At 47.3% G+C, this 18,101-nt stretch overlaps 1 protein-coding gene across 4 annotated transcripts in view; it reads right to left on the reverse strand.

Moving 5' to 3' along the window:
* The window catches only part of PCDH19 (protocadherin 19), a 129,854-nt gene extending 122,988 nt beyond the window's left edge, over nt 1–6,866 (reverse strand). For 2 of the 4 annotated variants that reach the window (XR_016443800.1, XM_090059960.1), the window contains exons 1-2: nt 3,950–6,866; nt 341–668 (exon numbers count right to left, since the gene is read on the reverse strand). Coding sequence is in view for 3 of the 4 variants with exons in the window: in XM_090059960.1 (XP_089916086.1) it covers nt 341–668; nt 3,950–6,090 (2,469 nt within the window). In the remaining variant the exon portion in view is untranslated. The remainder of the gene's footprint in view (nt 1–340; nt 669–3,949) is intronic. The other 2 variants (XM_090059959.1, XM_090059958.1) reach the window with 1 other exon arrangement.
* Nucleotides 6,867–18,101: the final 11,235 nt, after the last annotated feature.

The following is an 18,101-nucleotide window of genomic DNA, read 5'->3' on the forward strand; positions in this document are numbered from 1 at the left end:
TACCTATATATTTATACCACGCTCATCACCATTAAATGCTGCTGCTCATTGCATTCAACCAGTTGCTGCTGCCATGTTTAATGACCAGCAAACTATGGCAACATCAAAGAGCAAAGAAAGCATATTACTATGCAAAATCCAAGACCCATTATCTGTACATTTATTACACTCTGCACTTAAGCAAGATACTATAAGGACAAGAGGTCTGATCAGCAACAAGACACATTGTCTTTATACTGGAAATCCCACAAGCAAACCTTTGTTTGTTACTAGGGAGGTTACAAGTAAACTCTCTAGATCCAGCCTTGTGACTTTTCCCAAAGGCTCTGACCAGACTCACCTCTGGCAATGGCATCCCATTGATGATCAGATCTGGCTGCTGGGGACTTTGCCCAGTGAAGGTGTGATGATAGATGTGGTTGGACCCTGTGTTCCTTGTGTTCTGATTCTCCACATTGAGGAAGGTACTTTCAGATCTGCGACAGCCCAGAGGCAAGGTCTGCTGATGATAGTCAAAGTAGTTGAGAGAGGAAGTAAGGGACGAGCAGCTCACAACATTCATTTTGTCAGTCTCCTCTACATCCCGTGGTACCAGCCGGATATCGTTCTTGCTGATTTTTTTCTTCTTGCTTGATTTCTTTTGATGCCCATAGGAGTACTCGGCAATTCTGTGGGACAGAAGTGGCAAAATGAATATCTAACAGCATCCTGAACCATGCCCTGATTATTAAATATTAAGAACCCCCAGGGGGTTAGCCCCATCTCCACATAAGCTTCTTATTCATGCACATTACATCATCTTTTGGGTCTTGTGGCAGAATATGGTCTTTAGTTTGTTTTCATATGTATTATGTTTTCAGGTCAAACAGGAAAAGTAAAGAAAAAGAAACATTCCTCTGTTTTGTTTGCTGTTTATAATTGTTGATATTTAGTTACCAGGAATAAAGTTCAGCCTGCAGAAAAGAAAAAATGGAGATGTTAAAATCCACTGACTGAAAAGGGTACCTGAATTATTTTTCATATGTAATAAGTAATTTATTTTTGCTCATGTAAATGAAGTCAGCACAAATATATTTTCCCCTTACCCCCAGATCTTCTCCTATAATGCTAGTTACAGCAGCCCCTTCCTCCCCAATATTCTCATCTGACAAGCTTTTTCCACCATACTCTAAATGCAGTTTGTGTATCAAGATTGCTTTTATTCTGACTCTTTCATCTTAGCATTTAATAACTTGAAATCTTCTCTCTAACCTTTACATTCTCCCCATGTCTCCCTTCCTATACAAACCCCTTGCTGGGATTTTTTTTTTTCCTTCTAGAACCTGGAACACAAAAACTGCATTGTGAAAAGAAAAAAAAAAAAGTTATCTTGTTGTCCTTTTTTAATACAATCTTCTTTTTCTCTTCTCTCTCTCCCCATCTTCTTTGTACCTGATAAAAGTATGAACTGATGCTGGATGTGCACCTCTTATTCACTGAAGAAACAAAGTTATCATAAAACAACTTGGGAAGATGAACAACAATGCAACTGAACTTAGCATCATCTCTGAAAGTAAAGATTTCAGTGATTGTGCCAGAAATCACAATACCTCTGAAAGTAAACACATTAAACTGTACCTTGAAACACACATACACAGAGTCAAAAGTAGTCAGTTCTATTGCCTAGTATGATAAAAGGTAGGGGTTTTAAACTCAGCAATTACAATAGAGATAAATGAGAGGAATACACAACACAGATTTATATAGAAAGGTAATATTGTATAAATATTCTTGCTTTACAAATCTAATTGCCTGAGCATGAAAAAACCACCAAGTCAAACAGCTCTCTCATATAATATTATGCGACTCATAAATTATCACATTTTATGAAGATTTTCTACCAGATGTTGATAGGATGAGAGAGAGAGCGCACAGGTCTACATAGGTCCATGAAATGTATGTATGAGGAAACTGATAATCAAAAACACAGCTAAGCCTATACATTACTTATCTGTGGCTGCAGCTGACTTCTCTTGATCAGATTCACACTGATAATAGAATGTTCATCCCCTTGAGATTGTAAATTATTTAAGGACTTCATGGGATTATTGTTGCGCAAATGATCTATAGGGATGCTGACTGATCTAACAATATTTGATGAAGCTTTAATTGTTTTGTTTACCTAAATGTTTAAGTTTGGCAATGTGAGATCCCAATCACTTCCTACAGGCATTCATTTTGCTGTCCTTTCTCTATTGACCGATTATTTAATTAAACTGCACTTCATTAATCCCTAAACTTTCACACTAAACCCAGTAGCTATACATACATGTTAAGTTGTTAGGGGTGATACCACAATCTGATTTTCTACATTCAGATCCTATTTTTGTTTAATGGACCAAGCTGGCAAGAAATCCAGTATATTAGTTTTCACTTAAGCCTAGCCATCCCATAATAGAATGCATACAGTGCTTTATTTGCAGAAGATTTTCCCCATCAAGCAAAAGGGCTTATAAACATGCTTTATGTTGTAAAAATGGGGTATAAAAACTGAACTCTCAGTCATTATATCTGTGTAAATAAAACTTTAAAGACTGCACATTCTCCTGCACTATAAAATTGCCATAGGCAATCATACGTTTCAAAGGTAGAGCAAAATTAATTTCCATTCCTTCCATCTGAAATGACTCAGTGCTGAAGGAATGGAGAAGTCATGGCTATTTCACTAGTAACAGGATTAGACCATTTATGAGGCATTGCAGCTGCTCTTTTATGGCGTCTGATTGATATTCATGTGTGGTTAGCATTTGTCTACTAACTTGTGTAACACAGAGAATAGTAAAAGACAGACAATAATCGCATGGCTGTTACATATTCAGGGGACTCAGTTTCACATATTAGCCTTTCATAACAGCTAATGCTTCAGATGCAGATATGACCCAGTGTCTCCAATTAAGGACATAGGAGCATACATACATCTATGACAAAATAATGCATTGCTGTAAATATGCTGATTGGAACAACTGATAAGATCTAAACCAACCATTACATTCTCACAGTAAAATTAGGTATATTCAAGGAAATAAGTTTCATTTGAATCTATTGTCACTTGTAACCAAGAGCTGCATTGTGAACTACATGGGCACAATAGCTCTTTTGAACAGAAAGAAAGGGCTTTAAGGACATTGCTTCACTTCACGAATTCTAGCTGAACCTTGATTTCTTTCATGGCATGTTCTCCCAGCTCCCACTTTCCTTTATATTCACCACTCCCAGAGAAAACACATAAGGCCCATAGTGACATCCTCTGGTGGGGACAGGATGCAGGCAACAATGCAGAAGAACCACAAACAAATCCCCCACAAACACCAACTGCTATTGTATATGTGGACTCAATGCTAGGAGCACCCACTATAATTCCCTCTTGGAGGAATTTCCTTTCCACCTACTCAAGGTTTCAAAAAAAATCTAGTGCTGCTTTACTACCAGCAATGCAGCTGTAAGAATCATGGCTTATTCCTGCAATCATAAAAAACAAACAAACCAACCAACCAACCATTTTCCATCTTTTTTTCAAACAATACTATCTGCACTTGGAGGTGACTGTAGTAAGTATTCTTTCCTAAGATCCCAGAAGCAGCTGTGCAGAGCACCTCATTTCTGCTACAGAATATATAAGAAATATTTGAATTATATCACAGTAGACTATCAAACCACGGTATGAAATCCACTTACTCAGAATAGATTTTTTCTTCTTCCTAAAGCACTTCTCCCAAAGTAACATGCAAAGAATAAGAAAAAAAAAGAGCCTAAAAAATTTTTTTTAAAAGCAGTTTTACAATGTTCATCCTCATTGTTGCTCCTAAAACAGATATAAATCACAAAGTGTATCATAACAACGGGAAAAAATAACTTGGATTTATACATCAAAACACATACTGCTAGGTACAAAGAAACAAGCTGACTTTACCTGCAGTTGTAGGTCCTGATTTCCTTGTTATCCCTTTTACACTTTACTGCCACAAAGATCATGGTGACAAAAAGAATAGCTGCAATAGAACCCAGGGCAATAATGAAAATCAGTGACAAGTTAACAGATCCTATGGATTCCTGGGCATCCAGAGATGGAGACAGGTATATCAGAATCAAGGCAGATGCTGAGAGAGAAGTTTTTCCATGGTCATGGGCCACTACAATGAGCTCATAAGCGGTCTTTGAATTCTCCCCAAATGCTCTGGTGGTCCTTATCTCTCCATTGATTTGATCTATTTCAAAAAATCCTCTATCCCCTTCTACCATTTCATAGGATAGTCTTCCATTTTCACCCTCATCATAGTCATCTGCCTTGACTACAGTCACTAGGTAGCCAACCCCCGCATTCCTAGGGATGTACACTTCTGCTGTCCCATTGACCAAGGGAGGGGTAGTGATCACGGGGGTGTTGTCATTGACATCCAGGACAATCACTCTGACGGTGGCATTGCTCTGCAGGGATGGGTTGCCCCCATCTTTGGCCAAGACTTTGAATTCAAATGCCTTGGTCTGCTCATGATTGAAGGACCGCAAAGCATAGATGTCCCCAGAGTTGGGGTTGATGGAAACGTAGGTGAAGACGGGCATATCCCTGACTTGAGAGGGCACAATCTGATAGGAGATGCTGCCATTAAGGCCCAGGTCAGGGTCCCTGGCAGACACAGAGAGGAGGTAAGCCCCAGGAGTATTGTTCTCCTGCACAATGACTTGGTAGTAGGGCTTGGAGAAGTGGGGATGGTTGTCGTTTTCATCAGTGATCTTGACAGTGAAGGACTTCGTGGCCTGAAGGGAGGGGATACCATTGTCCTTCGCCTGGATAGTGAGGTTGTACTGGTCCCTCTGTTCCCGGTCCAGCCGGCCATCCACAAGGATGGTAGAGAAGCTCTCATACTCCTGCAGGCGGAAAGGCACATTGCCCAGCAGCTTGCACTGCACCCTGCCATTGGCACCTGAATCACGGTCGGAGACCCGCACCAAGGCGATGACATAGCCTGGAGGAGCATTCTCACTCACCTCCACCAGCTCACTGTTGACTGAGAGCAGGTTGATGAGGGGCGGGTTGTCGTTGGCATCATGCACAGTGACCGTCACCTTGCAGTGGGCCGGGATGGAGTTGGGCCCAAGGTCCTTGGCCTGCACGTCCAGCTCATAAACATGGCCCTCCTCATAGTCAATGGCTCCACTGACTGTGATGAGGCCACTCTGGGGGTCGATCTGAAAGAGGTCACGGGCACGCTCAGACACATAGCTGTGGAAGGAGTAGACGACCTGCCCATTAGTACCCTCATCAGGGTCAGAAGCATTGAGGTGAAGAAGGGGGGTGCCCGGAGGCGCATTCTCAGGCACACTCACAGTGTAGGCCGGTTCCTCGAAGAGCGGGTTGTTGTCATTGGAGTCAATAACCCGGATGCTCAGCTCCACGGTGCCCAGGTTGGGAGGATTACCACCATCCAGGGCTGTGATCAGGTAGCTGTAGTGGGACTGGGTCTCACGGTCCAGGCTCTTCTCCACCACCAGCTCAGCGAAGCGGGACCCATCGCCACGTATCTTGGTCTCCAGGCCGAAAAGGTCATTGGGGGTAATCTGGTAGCTCTGCACGCCAAAGCTGCCCGAGTCAGGGTCGTAGGCACTCTCCAGTGGCACTCGTGTGCCTGGACTGGCCGTCTCTGAGATCTCCAGCTCTATTTGGTCTGTGGGGAAGCTGGGTGCATTGTCATTCAGGTCCTTGATCTCCAGTTTGATCACACAGATCTCCATGGAGCTGGACATTACCTCCAGCGAGATCACGCACTTGGGGCTCTGGCGGCACAGCAGGTCCCGATCGATCTTCTGCTTGGTCACCAGCAAGCCCGAATTGGGGTTGATGTCCACCAGGTGTGGCGCAGAGTTAGACACCACGCGGAAGGCAGTGGGCTGCCGCGGATCCAGCACAAAGCCAGCCTCACGCGCGTCCTTGGCCACATTGGCAATCACAGTGCCCGCTCGCTGCTCCTCCTCCACGGAGTACTTCAGGTTGATGAGGGCCCCGGCCCTGGCCCACAGCGCGGCAGCTGCCAGCAGCAGCAGGAGCACATCCATCTCCAGCTGCCTGTTGATTCCGAGCCTGGGGGAAGCGTGGGGGGAGCAGCCGCGCTTCCTTGGGCCAGGGGGCTACGGGCTTCTCCAAGCCGCGGGTGGGGAGGGCCGTGGGGGGCAAGCGGCGGCGTCCCTGTGCATCGAGGCCGGCGGGGACAGGGCTGCCCCTGCGCCTGGAAGGCGCCGATGCCTGGGCCCAGCGGGAGGGAAGGAAGCGGCAGGAGCGGCTAGCCGGGACCAGGCGGCCTCCTCATGGCTCCCAGCCCGCTGGCGCGGGGGCTGGGCTGCGCCCACTAGAAGCGGCGGCCCGCGAGCTGGGGGCGGCGGCACTTCCCCCTCACGGAGCAGCCCGGAGTAGGCGGCGCAGTCACGGCCGCAGCCAGCGGCCGCGCGTCCAGCGGGGGACACCGGCGCCGGACGGCAGGTGCGGGCTGGGCTGGGCGATCCGCCGCCTCGACCTGTCCCTGAGGCGGGTGCCTGGTAGCGGCGGCTCTGGCAAGGAAAGTTTCACTCCCGTCGTCTCCCGGCTCCGTCCGCTGCCGGCCGGGCCGGGCCGGGCCGGGCCGGGCCGGGCTGGGCTGCAAGCGGCAGCCCGGCAGGACGCGGCTCCGGAGCACTGAAGTTCTCAGGCAAATGCATGCGCTTGGGGCGGGCTGGCGAGAGCAGGGCGCAGCCCCAGGGTGCGGGTGCGGGTGCGGGTGCGGGTGCGGGCAGCCGCTCGCTCTCCCGGCCGCCGGCTGCAGCCGATCCGAGCCGCCGGCCGCACCATCTGGAGAGACCGAGCGGCTCTGGCCGGGGCTACGCAGGCGGCAGCCAATCCGGGGCTGGGGATCCGCGTTCCCGGCCGGGGGGCGGGGCCTCGCGGGGGGCGGGACCGCGGCCGGGGTCGGGGTCGCCCCGGAGCTGCTCAGTCCCCGCGGGCTCGGACTGCGGCTGCTCGGGCTGAAGCTCTGCGCCCCCTCCCCGGCCGCGGCCGCGGCCGCAGCCGCAGCCTCCCGCTGTCCGCGAGGCCAGAGACACAGCCAGGGCGAGCGAAGCGGAGCGGGCGTTGTCCCTGCGCGGCCCCCGGCTGGGGCACGCAGTGAACGGGGCGTGCGGTGCGCGGGCAGCTGTCCCACACGGCCCCGGCGCAACCCCCGCCCTGGCCCAGCCCGGCCCAGCCGCGCGCGGAGCACCGGTAGCGCGAGGCCAGCGCTGTTGCACGACCTGCCCGGACCCCCTTCCGCGGGTTGCCGGGCCGGGCTCTGCTTTCCGCTCAGGGGGCGGCCGCAGCCTCCGGACAGGGCAGGGCCTCGCTTAAGCCCCAAAGGCCCTCGGCAGGTGGGCAGGGTCGGCAGACCCCTGCCCTGGTGCCTCCAGCGCCGCGGCACAGAGCGGACGAGGCTCTGGCTCTGCTCTGCCCCGGGCAGCTCCGCCCTGCCTAAAGGCTTCTGTCAAGTGCTGGCGGGGACTCGCCCCCCACGCGGCCGCGGCACGAGTCGGGGGGGTGGCGCAGTAAACGAGTAATTCGGCCCTGGGAGACTGGGTCAAGCCGTGCTGCCGACTCTCGCATTTCCCCGTGAGGGCAAAGACGGCGCAATGGACGCGGAGCAAAGGCCGCGCCGCTCCGCCCGGCCGCGCGCCCGCCTCGGCGGCGCCCTGCGGCAGCGCCAGGGCTTCAGGCGCAGCGGGCCGCGGGGCTTCCGGCAGAGCGGGGAGCCTGGTGCTGCGGCCTGCAAAAGGCCCGAGCGCTTGGGCCTTGTGCCGACCTTCAGCGGGCATTGGCCGGGCTCTGCGAACGCAGCACCTGCCGAGACTTCAAACTTGGAAAAACAGCCGAGCAAAAAGGATGTCCAAGTGCACCGCAAACTTGACAGCGTTGTATGGAGGGTGCACATGATTTTCAGTCTTATCTCAGAAACGCAAGGGGCAGAAACACTGAGGGAGGCGACTGCGTGGCACCTTGTGTTGTCGCTTTAAAAATCAAAAATAAAAAGCTTCTGTTTTTCTTCCCAGAGCGATTTACCTTTGATCTCGGCGTGTGGCAATAAAGAGCATTTAGGTATAATTAAAAGGCCGAAAAGGGACATTAAGAAGGTTTTATGCCCTGAGCACAGGATGTTGCTGGCGCGTTTGGCAGCTTTCTGAAACATTGCTTGGACTATTTAAGCAGAACAATTAACATCGTGCTCGGCTGCCCGCACTTCTGGGCTCGGAAGCTTTTAGCTGCAAACTTGAAAACAAGCTGCTCCCCTTTCAGTTAAAAAAGGGATGAGGCTGCTGCTTCCTTGCGGCGAGCCTGGCTCAGGAGCCCACTGATCAATAGGAGTGTGCTGGCGCCTTCGGGATGCGATTGAGCGGGGCAAGGAGGGTCTGAATGGTCTTCTCGGCTATTAACAGTCCCCCAGGTAACAAGAAATGGAAACATTGCTCAGGTAGAAGTATTGTCATTGCAGTGGCACTCGCAGAGATGCCCACAGCGAGATAAGCATGCAGGCAGCGGAGCTGCTTCCTCGGGGAGCCCTAATGCAGTGCGTGTGCTCCCGCGGCTAAAGCAGGGACGCGTTCGTGCCCCAGGCCACTGCCTTTGTCATTGCAAAGACCCGCTCTGCATCGGCTCTTTGCCGGGAGCTCCGCTGCCAGCGCCTCTCATCTGCAAAAGCCTACGCCGTGCAAGGCCGTGCGGGGCGGGGAACGAAAGCCGGAGCTCCGGTTCCTGCATGGGCGCGGGGGGAGGTGCAGGCAGGAGGACCACGACGGTGGTAGCGTCGCTGCTTTCACGCTGCCACACAGGCAGCAGTCGCCGCCAAAGCAGCTCCCCGGCCCCCGGGACCCTCCCTCTCCTGCTCTGCTTATTAATATGGGCATTTAGTGATCATGGGTGTAATGGCCGTATTGACAGACCGGGCACCGCCAGCCCTTCCTCCGAGCGAGGATGGATGTGAGTGAATGAAGGCCATGATGTATTTAAGGCACAACCGCACAAGTGAAGTCCTCCCCGGAGTGCGGATCCCCGCAGGAAGGCTCCGGGATTGCACGTTTCTTCCAAGACGCAAGAGGACCATCTAGCGGCGCCGAGAGGGATTTTCCTCGCTCTCTGACCAGCTTAAAACCCCGGTCACTTCCAGTGCAGGCTGCAGCATTGCGTGGCTCTGAAGCAGCTGCTCCATCCACCCTGCAGAGAATATTGGAAAGAGATTTTTGTGTCTCAAATGCCAGACATGCCACTAACATCACGCAGATTTGGCAAAGCCTTCCATTAAGCCCCTGACAGTCCTTTCACTTCTCGAGGATTGATAAGGGACCTGTTGGAACAGTTTTAAGATCCAGTAAAAGAAATGGCCCAATATGAGGCAGGGAGAAAGATAGGAAAGCACTGGGGAAGGGAGCTCAGATGGCTTTCATTAGAAATTAGTAACCTGCATTTTTAGGAGCTGTGTTCCCCCCAGGGCCCAGTTGCTGGTGGCAGCAATACCTGTCTCCCCCATCAGTCCAGCTAATAGAAAGGGATGACCTAGTTCCTCTTAACTCCTTTTCCAATGAATTCAAGCCAAGTTCAGAAATCAGAAGGCACAGAGCCTTGCCAGCATTTAACTGTTTCAGCAGCTCACAAGGCTGATGGGTTAGCATCTCTTGAATGCCTGCTTTTAGTGTCTTCCCAGGTCCCAATAAACAAAGAACTGGCCTCTTTTCATTATTGTTTCTTAATAAAAAAGCCCAGGAGTTTCCTTTTTTCTGCAGGACCACTGACTTGTAAAGCAGGTTAGGAAAGCAGGCAGGTATTTGGAGATGGTAACCTCCCCCAGGGACCCTGACCTGCAAACCCTGACCTAGCACCCACTTCCCCTCCTCTCAGCTCAACCCACACCTGCCCAATTAATTCACATTTTCAAGAGAATGGTCTTCTAGCCCTTCTTCCTCCAGGTCTGTAGAGGTACCCACTGCTCTGCCATTTCCAGCCTTCAAAGCATGGTCAGGCTTCCCCAGCCCAACTGAATGTTTTGTACAGTCTCCATTATGCCTGCACCCACACAGCCTACAACAGCGGGACAAGGAGTCCTCCAGGCCTGAAGAACTGGGGCAACAATTTATCCTAGGGGATTGTGGAGGGTAGTAAGCCCTCACTTTCCAGTGACCTGAAAGGGAGCAGTCCAGCCACCCATCAGGGGCCTATCTGGCCCAGACAATTCAGAGTAAGTGGTAGTGGGAACCACCACTTGAGAAAGGAAGCTCACTCAGTTATTTTTAACCCTTATTTCCATTGCCAGGGGCATGGGATACAGAACTGTGAGGGTCAGTGAAATCATCACTTCTCAGTGTAGGCCAGAAGGACAGTGGTGGTAGCAGAGACTTTGCTTCCTATTTTCCAGCCTATAGAAGGAAATGTTAGGAGGACTCAGGGAGAGAGCAGGAAATCCTTGTTCCTCTTTCTCTGATCTCCAGGGAGGACCTTGGAGTCATTCCTGAGGCTGGAGGGAGAAAGAGGAGGAGTTGGGGAAGGCAGGAGATAGAATGAGTCTGGACTTGGTTACATATTCAATACTGTGTTTCACAAAATAATTCTGATCACTTGAACTGTTCCATGCTTGAAACCTGGCTGTAGGACCATAAACAATGATAATTAGAAACAGGGGGAGGCATGTATGGGGTACTGCAGGGATCTGGGTTAGGTCTGCTCTCATATAATACCTTCATAATAACCTGGAAGAAGAAGTAAACTGCACATTAATAAATTTGGCAGATGATGCAGTAGTGGGAGGTGTTGTGAGCATCAGTGAACACAGAAAAGTAACACAAAAAGGGCCTAGAGAAATTAGAAACATGGGCAGGAAATAACAAGATGAGACTTCCTGGACAAATGCAAGCTAGTACCTCTGGGAAGAAAACTACTTCAGGGCTCTACAGTGGGAGGGAGATCCCTGGAAAGCAGGAGTGTGAAGAGAAACTACAGACACACTTCTACAAGCCCTTTGGGCACCCCACTCTTGTCAAAGCCAAAGGGAGTCCTGTACAAGGTGATTTTGGAGGATCAAGCCCATAGGTTCAATGAATGGGGAGCAAATCAGACATGCCACTCTGCTGTGCATTAAGCCAGCAAGGAAACAAACACCCTGGTGCATTTTTAAATCAAAATGCTTTGCCAGGTGGAGTAAAAAGGCCAGAGTTTATATATAGTTCAGGTGGCCACACCTGAAATACTGAGTTCAGTCTGGGCACCCTTGTTATCAACAAGGTATTGACAAAGTGAAGGCAGTTCAAGAAGAAGGAACAAAATGTAAAAAGGCTTAAAGAGACTGCTTTTGGAGGAAAAAGTTAAAGATTTAAATAGATCTGTGGCTTGCCTAGGAGATGTCCAAGAGAAGACAAAGTAAAAGCATTACACAGATGGTGGGTATGAACTACAAGGGGGGGGGGAAATTATTCGGTACAGTATGATGAGCCAGAACTAGGAGGATAACACAGTATCAAATTATATTAATGGAAATGGAAAAATTGAATATCAAGGGGAAAAAATCTCTAGGCTGAAAACTAAGAGACCATGGAGCAGTGTTGCATGGGAGAATAATGGAAGTATCATTGTTTAGGATATTTCATTACAGATAGGATAAACCCTAATATATGGACATTTTGAGCAAGAGCACTGGCAGAGAGCAGGGTAAGATGGAGCCTAATACTGTGGCACTTTCTCTGTCAAAATATTTCTTTATTGAAATGAGTATGGATTTAGGAACTAAGATTTATTATTATTATTAACTATTTAGAGGCAACCTAAAGGAACACAGTGAGATTGTGGCTCCATTAAATTAAACGGTGAGAGACTATCCCTGCTCTCAATACTTTACAATTGACATATCTCAAAACAGATAAAATGAGAGGAATAACAGATAAGTGAAGTGATGCACCTAAGGTCCCAGAACCAAAATATATAACTAAGATATCTTGAGCCCCCGCCCACTACCCTATGCATTGGACTTCATGGCTTTCCAAATCTGTGTTGTATCTGTCAAAACAGTTCTTGTAATCTAAAAGCAGTTTCAGTCCTACCCCTTTATGTCTCTACTAGATGTCTGAAAGTGCTGTCAGCAAATGGATTAATAATCCCATTATCAATTCAGCTAGATGGCTAGGGTGAAGAGAAACACTACTTCCCAGTGAACTAAAATATGCGCGTTAATAAAGATGCTACATGCTAGCTTTGAAATCCATGGGGTTCGTGCCTGTTCCTTGCAACACAATTATTGTGTGGGGTTTTGGATAAGCTAACTGTGAGGTACCTGACACTAGCTCTTTTTTGCCTGCTAAAGGAGGCTGCCATTCCTCCTTTGCTCTTCTTCATCTCCTTGGCTATCAGACATGGGAAGCATGCAACCATTTTCCAGCAGCAGCCTCTCATTCCCTAGCAACATCCTCTGGCACTTTTGTCCAGGTCTGTGGAGCTGTCTTTGGTCCTGTCATGTGGGTAGAGTGCCTTGTCCTCTTGGATGGCAGGCCCCTGAAAAATGAATCTGCAAAATGTGAAACCAAGCCAGCAGGCTCAAGCAGATCAGGCAGCAGTGTCTGAACAGCTCCCAAAGACTCTGCCAGCCTGGGCCTATATTTGAGACGCATGCTTGGGGTGGGTAGTATCTGCATTGCAGTAGCACCCAGTCAGGAACTAAAGGATCCTGGGCTAGAGACAGTACACTTCCTCCAAAGAGCTTACTGCATATGTTTTGCAGATTTTTGGTGATGAGAGTTTCCATTGCAGCTTGCTCCTTCCTTTTTCAGGTGCTAGGGAGTTCAGTGCAGCCCTGGGAAAGAGGCCAAGAAACTTTAAAGACCTTCCTCAAGTCCCTCCTCTGTTCCCACTGCCCCTTCCCCTAGCAGAATGCAGATCTGCCCCACCCACACCTCTACCTGTCTGTGTTCTGGCTTATATCTGGAATGCCCCTCATATTAGGGGAGGAGTCTATGAAGGCAGATGAGCTGACTCCACCTGGCATGCAGGCCCTCTCTAGTGGCATGTTTCATTGGGGAAGCAGAACTTATAGACCCTATAAGTCTCTGTGACAAGGCCTGATGATTCAGACTTCTTGTCATGGGATGTGTCTGGCACATAACAAAGATATTGGTTCCGGTTCTGCCTACACTATAAAATAATGAAAGCTTTTAATTAAAATAAGGTGGTGAGGCTTAGGGTTTTCTGTTTTAGTTTTAATGGGAATGACTTTCTTTCCAGCCCAGCATTTAAAGCTGCCTAGCTTGTACCTGTCAAAAACTAAATCTTGGGATCTAAAACATTTATATTTAAAACTAAAGTATCAACCTGCTGTCAAGTTTTGGATTTTTATTAAACATTTATTACATGGAGGAGCATTGGAAAAATGACAAGCTCTTGGTTAGTTTATGATTGTACTAGGATAGCAAACTGGCAAAACACCCAAGGACCTTATGGGACCCCAGCTATTTCATTAACCCATTTGTTTATAGAACAGGAGTGGAAAATGAGTGGCTTTTCATCAGAGTTGCTGGGTTTTTGGTTGTAGCCACGTTGGTCTAAGGACATAGGCGGGCAAGGTTCTTTGTAGTAGATGTGATCTCTTTTATTAGACCAACTGAATAGTTGGAAAAAAAGTTCTCGGAAAGCTTTCGGGCACAATCACCTTTCTTCAGGCATGGGAAGGTCTGAACAGCAGAGACCACTGCTTTTGGCTGCACACCTCCAGAAACCTCCAAACCAGAATTACATCTATAACATGCGATATCACAATGGCAGCAGGAGAAAGTGTGGGAAAGTGTGCTTGTGTGTGTGTGGGAACCAATAACTTCATGGGGCTGCATAGTGTGTTTAATAAGCCTGTTATTCTGAATCCCCAAGCTGGCCTTTTTGTCTGTTTCCTAACTGTTTCCTCCTTGCCACCACATATCTGCATCACCCCCCACCCCCAATCTCTAAGCTGCCAACCTCAGTTTCCAGCCTCAAGCTCCCAGGTTTCTGCCTCTGTCTCTTTCCTGGCTGTCTCCTCCTTGCCACCATTTATCTGCCCCGTGCCCCCCTGCCCATATCTCAGCTGTCTGCCTCAGTTTCCAGCCCCAGTCTACCTTAAGTAACCCCAAGCCTCAGTTCCTCAGCCAGCTTCTCTCTAGTCTACCAGTTCTAATCCTTGTTCAAGCAACTTTCACTCCTTACACTTTAACTCTCTCTCTCTCTCACCTTAACCTTCCCCTGGGTATCCCAGATACCCCAAGCACACACACATACACTGTACCATCCAAGTTAGGAACTTACCTGTGTGTATGCATAGGTGGGTTGTCTGTGTGTGAACTGGTGAGTGTTTATATATATGTCATTGTGTGCATGATATATGAATTAGTGATCTGTGTATGTGTACTGAGTGTGCAGGTATAGACAACTGATTTTTTTTGTCTAACTTTTGGGGTGTATAGTGTATGTGCTTGAATTGGTGATAGGTATTCATGTGCCTAGGCTGGTTTGGATGTGTGTGTGCGTGTGCGCGCGTGTGTGAATGCACCTAATTGCTTTGTGTGTTTGTATATGTGCAATTGTGTCACACCCTCCTGTCTAACAGTGCAATATTGAGATCCTGAGAGTTGCCCTGACCCCACAGGGCAACGACAGTAGTTTTGTTCATTACTACCTGTTAGACAGGGGTGAGCAAAATGCAGCCCGCAGGCCAGATGCGGCCTTCCAGGCCATTCTATCCAGCCCGCGGGGCCCCTAAAAAATGTAGAAGATTAATATTTATCTGCCGCTGGCTGCCTGTCATGAGGCCCTCAATGGCTTGCCAAAACTCAGTAAGCGGTCCTTCGCCCAATACCATTGCCCGACCCTGTGTTAGAACCATCAGCATGCTGTACAAACAGAGACCTGATATTGCAAGATGCTGAGTACTCATTCAGTTCCTTTTGACTGCCACAGGAACCAAGATGTGCAGCACCTTTCAGGGTGAGGATCATTTTCATGGCATGTCAGGAGTGAGCAGAAATTTTCAAATGTTAACCATTTTTGGTTTTCCATTTCTCCTTTTTCTTTTTTGCAACTAAATGTTATACAAATAAGCAATCCACAGAGCTTTTACCTCTTTTTATTTTTCTTTGTCCATTCTGCTACTTTTTAAAACTTTTCCAATTATTGGAATTGCAATTTTAAGAAGGTTTTTTTCCTTTTTCCAACACAGATTTTTAATGATGTCAGAGAGATTTTGAAAAGCTGCAGCATGGCAGAAAGAAAAAGAAAACTGGGGAAAACCCTAGCCAGTATTAATAATATTACCATCTTCTTCTGCAAAAGAGGGAGAATAAAGAAAAAAAGAAAACAAAAATCTGTTCATTGATTTTTTTAAATGCTTTGCTTTTGAAAATCAGACATAAGACTAACATTTCAATACATCAACATTTTTGTTTTATTTTTTAAATTTGCTTTCAAAACTGAAGATATTTTTAATGAAAAAACACATTTCAGTCATAATATTTTGGTTATTTGGATCCTTCAGCTGCCAGAGGACCAGTCCTTATTTGGGGATATAGTCATATACCCAGATAAATGACTCAAAATGATTTGCCTGTGTAAAAATGTTACATATTTATGCATGAGTGGTGGGGGGATCAACTACAGAAAAACAACTGGCTGGTAGACTAAAGAAAGGGTCTCTCTCTAATCCCAAACCTAACTTTGTTTACATTTATACAGCTTCCTCACTCTCTGCAGTTCCACAGATATAAAAGACAGAATCTGGCATTCACTTTTTCCAATAGAGGTTAAGGAAGTGATCCTCCACCAGGGTGCCGAGACACTCTGGGGTGCTATGACATCCTTTTAAGGGTCTTGTGGGTCTTGTCACAGAGTATTAGGTGCGCAAACACCTACACATAATTCACAAAATAAACCCAGATATTTCAAACAGGAATATATACTACCTCAAACATCCTAAGCTGTCATAGTCTTTCTGAGTCTCTACAACAGAAGAATTGCTCTATTATTTTTCCATAGTCAAGAAACAAGTGGAAGCTCAGAACTGGCATTTTCCGAGGGATGCCTCAAGTCTAATGAGATGGAGAACCACTGGGTTAGGAGCACCAAAAAGAATATAAGTTAATTCTAGGAAACTAGATAAACTCTACATCACTCAATAGTTTAGTTCATTTTTACTGATGTAGCCTCTTTGCTGAATAATCATGAAGCGTATAATGTAAAATTAGGCAGCTATAATCAGATTTGATGGCTATATTAAAAATGGCCAGAGTTCAGGGCCAATTCTTCACTTTCATGCTGGTATCAGTCCAGAGCAACACCAATGGAATGCCTGCTAATTTACACCAGTGTGACTGGAAGGAAAAATTTGGCCCCTTGGACCAAATCAATACCTCAGTGGGATGCCTGCACAGCTGGGGGTCTGAGGGAACTGTCATGTGTTCTGTGGCATGGAAGCCTAACAGGAGAAAGCCCTGCTGCCCACCTCAGTAAGTGTAATATTGGGAACATTCAATTGGTTCTAAGAGAGTGAACGGAGAAAATGGGCAGTGTGCTAGCTTGAAATTGGATCCATCAGCTACTTCAGTACAGTTCCAGCTAAACGATCAAACAGTAAACTTCTCCAGCCAATGCCTTGTGAGCAGAAGAGTCAGCCAGGAGAGTTCACATGTCAAGAAAGAGAAATAGCAGGTTCTTATTTTTCTCAAGCTACCTAACAAACGAGGCAGATGTATTTTGTAGGAACAAAGATGATACAGAGAAGGCTGCAGTGGCTCAGGTTGAGTGTATTAGCCTAAACATGAGCAGATGAGGAATTCAGCAGACACTTGCCCTAACCAAGAGTATATTGGGAAATATTAATGCAAATGGGGGCAAGCTTGATTAACCGCTGTATTTACAATATGTTCCATTAAGTCACAGAGCATAAAGGGCTGCACAATTCCAGGAGGGAGTAGTAATAGGATATACAGCCTTTCACCTCTGGGTTGCTGGCTTATATCCAGCCCAGGGTGGTACTGAGTATTTATTATCTGACAGCTAGTTGATGGCCTGTGTAAAATGAGCATGTTGGTTCTCTTTCCAGTTCCCAAAGGACACATTATGAAAAGCTACTACTATAACTGGCATATTTGTTGGCTGCCTCAGCAAAGAGGCTAAAGACTGAATGGACTGTGGAGACTGAACTTCCCTCCAGCTCAGTTAGGTGACCCCTCCCAAGCAGGACTGAGGCACAATGGGAGGGCTACGGTGCTGCTGCTGCCCCCATCCTATTGATACTGAAGACATCACAGCTGTCAATCTGCAGCCTAAAACAGACAGCAAATTTGCACTGTCAAAAATTTAAAGGCACAGTTCATTGTCCAGATGCTTTTCCAGCCCTCTCAGTGTGTAAAATGGAGGGGTGGGGAAATGGATAAAATGCAAAGATTTTTTTTCATAGTATATGTGATATGACCTAGGTAGATGAAGAGTTTGAAGAGACCTGAAGGCAGTATTCTTTTAGGAAGAACGTACTATGACAGCCCACTAGTCCTCCTTTAATTTGACACTGTCAAATATGAGATTTAGGGAATGCTCTATTCAAGTCCAAAGTCCCCATTGACTTCATGATTTTACCCTATAATTTTTTAATGCAATTTATAGTCACCCTGTGAAATTCACTGCTGGAACAATTACATCAAGATGAGTCATGTTTCAGGATAACTTCATAACCCCTTGCCCTACATAACTCCAGTGGCTTAGTTAAGGAGAGGAGGGTCATCTTACTACAGGCCTCAGGAAAGGAGCTATGCAGACCACTTGATGAGCCCAAAAGAACTTTAACTCTAAGGACAGTATCAGACACCTGGAAGCAGAACTGTAATCTCTTTGGGACAGTACTGTCTCCAGTGATGTGTTTCTACAATATCTGATAAAATGGGCACTAGTGCAATACAAACACATATAATAATGTCATAATAGAGGAAGGTCATAACGGGTGACCTCTGCTTCTTGTGGAGGATCAGGTACTAGCTATGCTGGGAACAATACTGTAAAGGACACTGTATTAGAAAGGATCAGT

Source organism: Crocodylus siamensis, chromosome 8 (assembly GCF_052110815.1).
Source record: "Crocodylus siamensis isolate JL-2025a chromosome 8, ASM5211081v1, whole genome shotgun sequence".
Classification (NCBI taxonomy): Eukaryota; Metazoa; Chordata; order Crocodylia; family Crocodylidae; genus Crocodylus; species Crocodylus siamensis.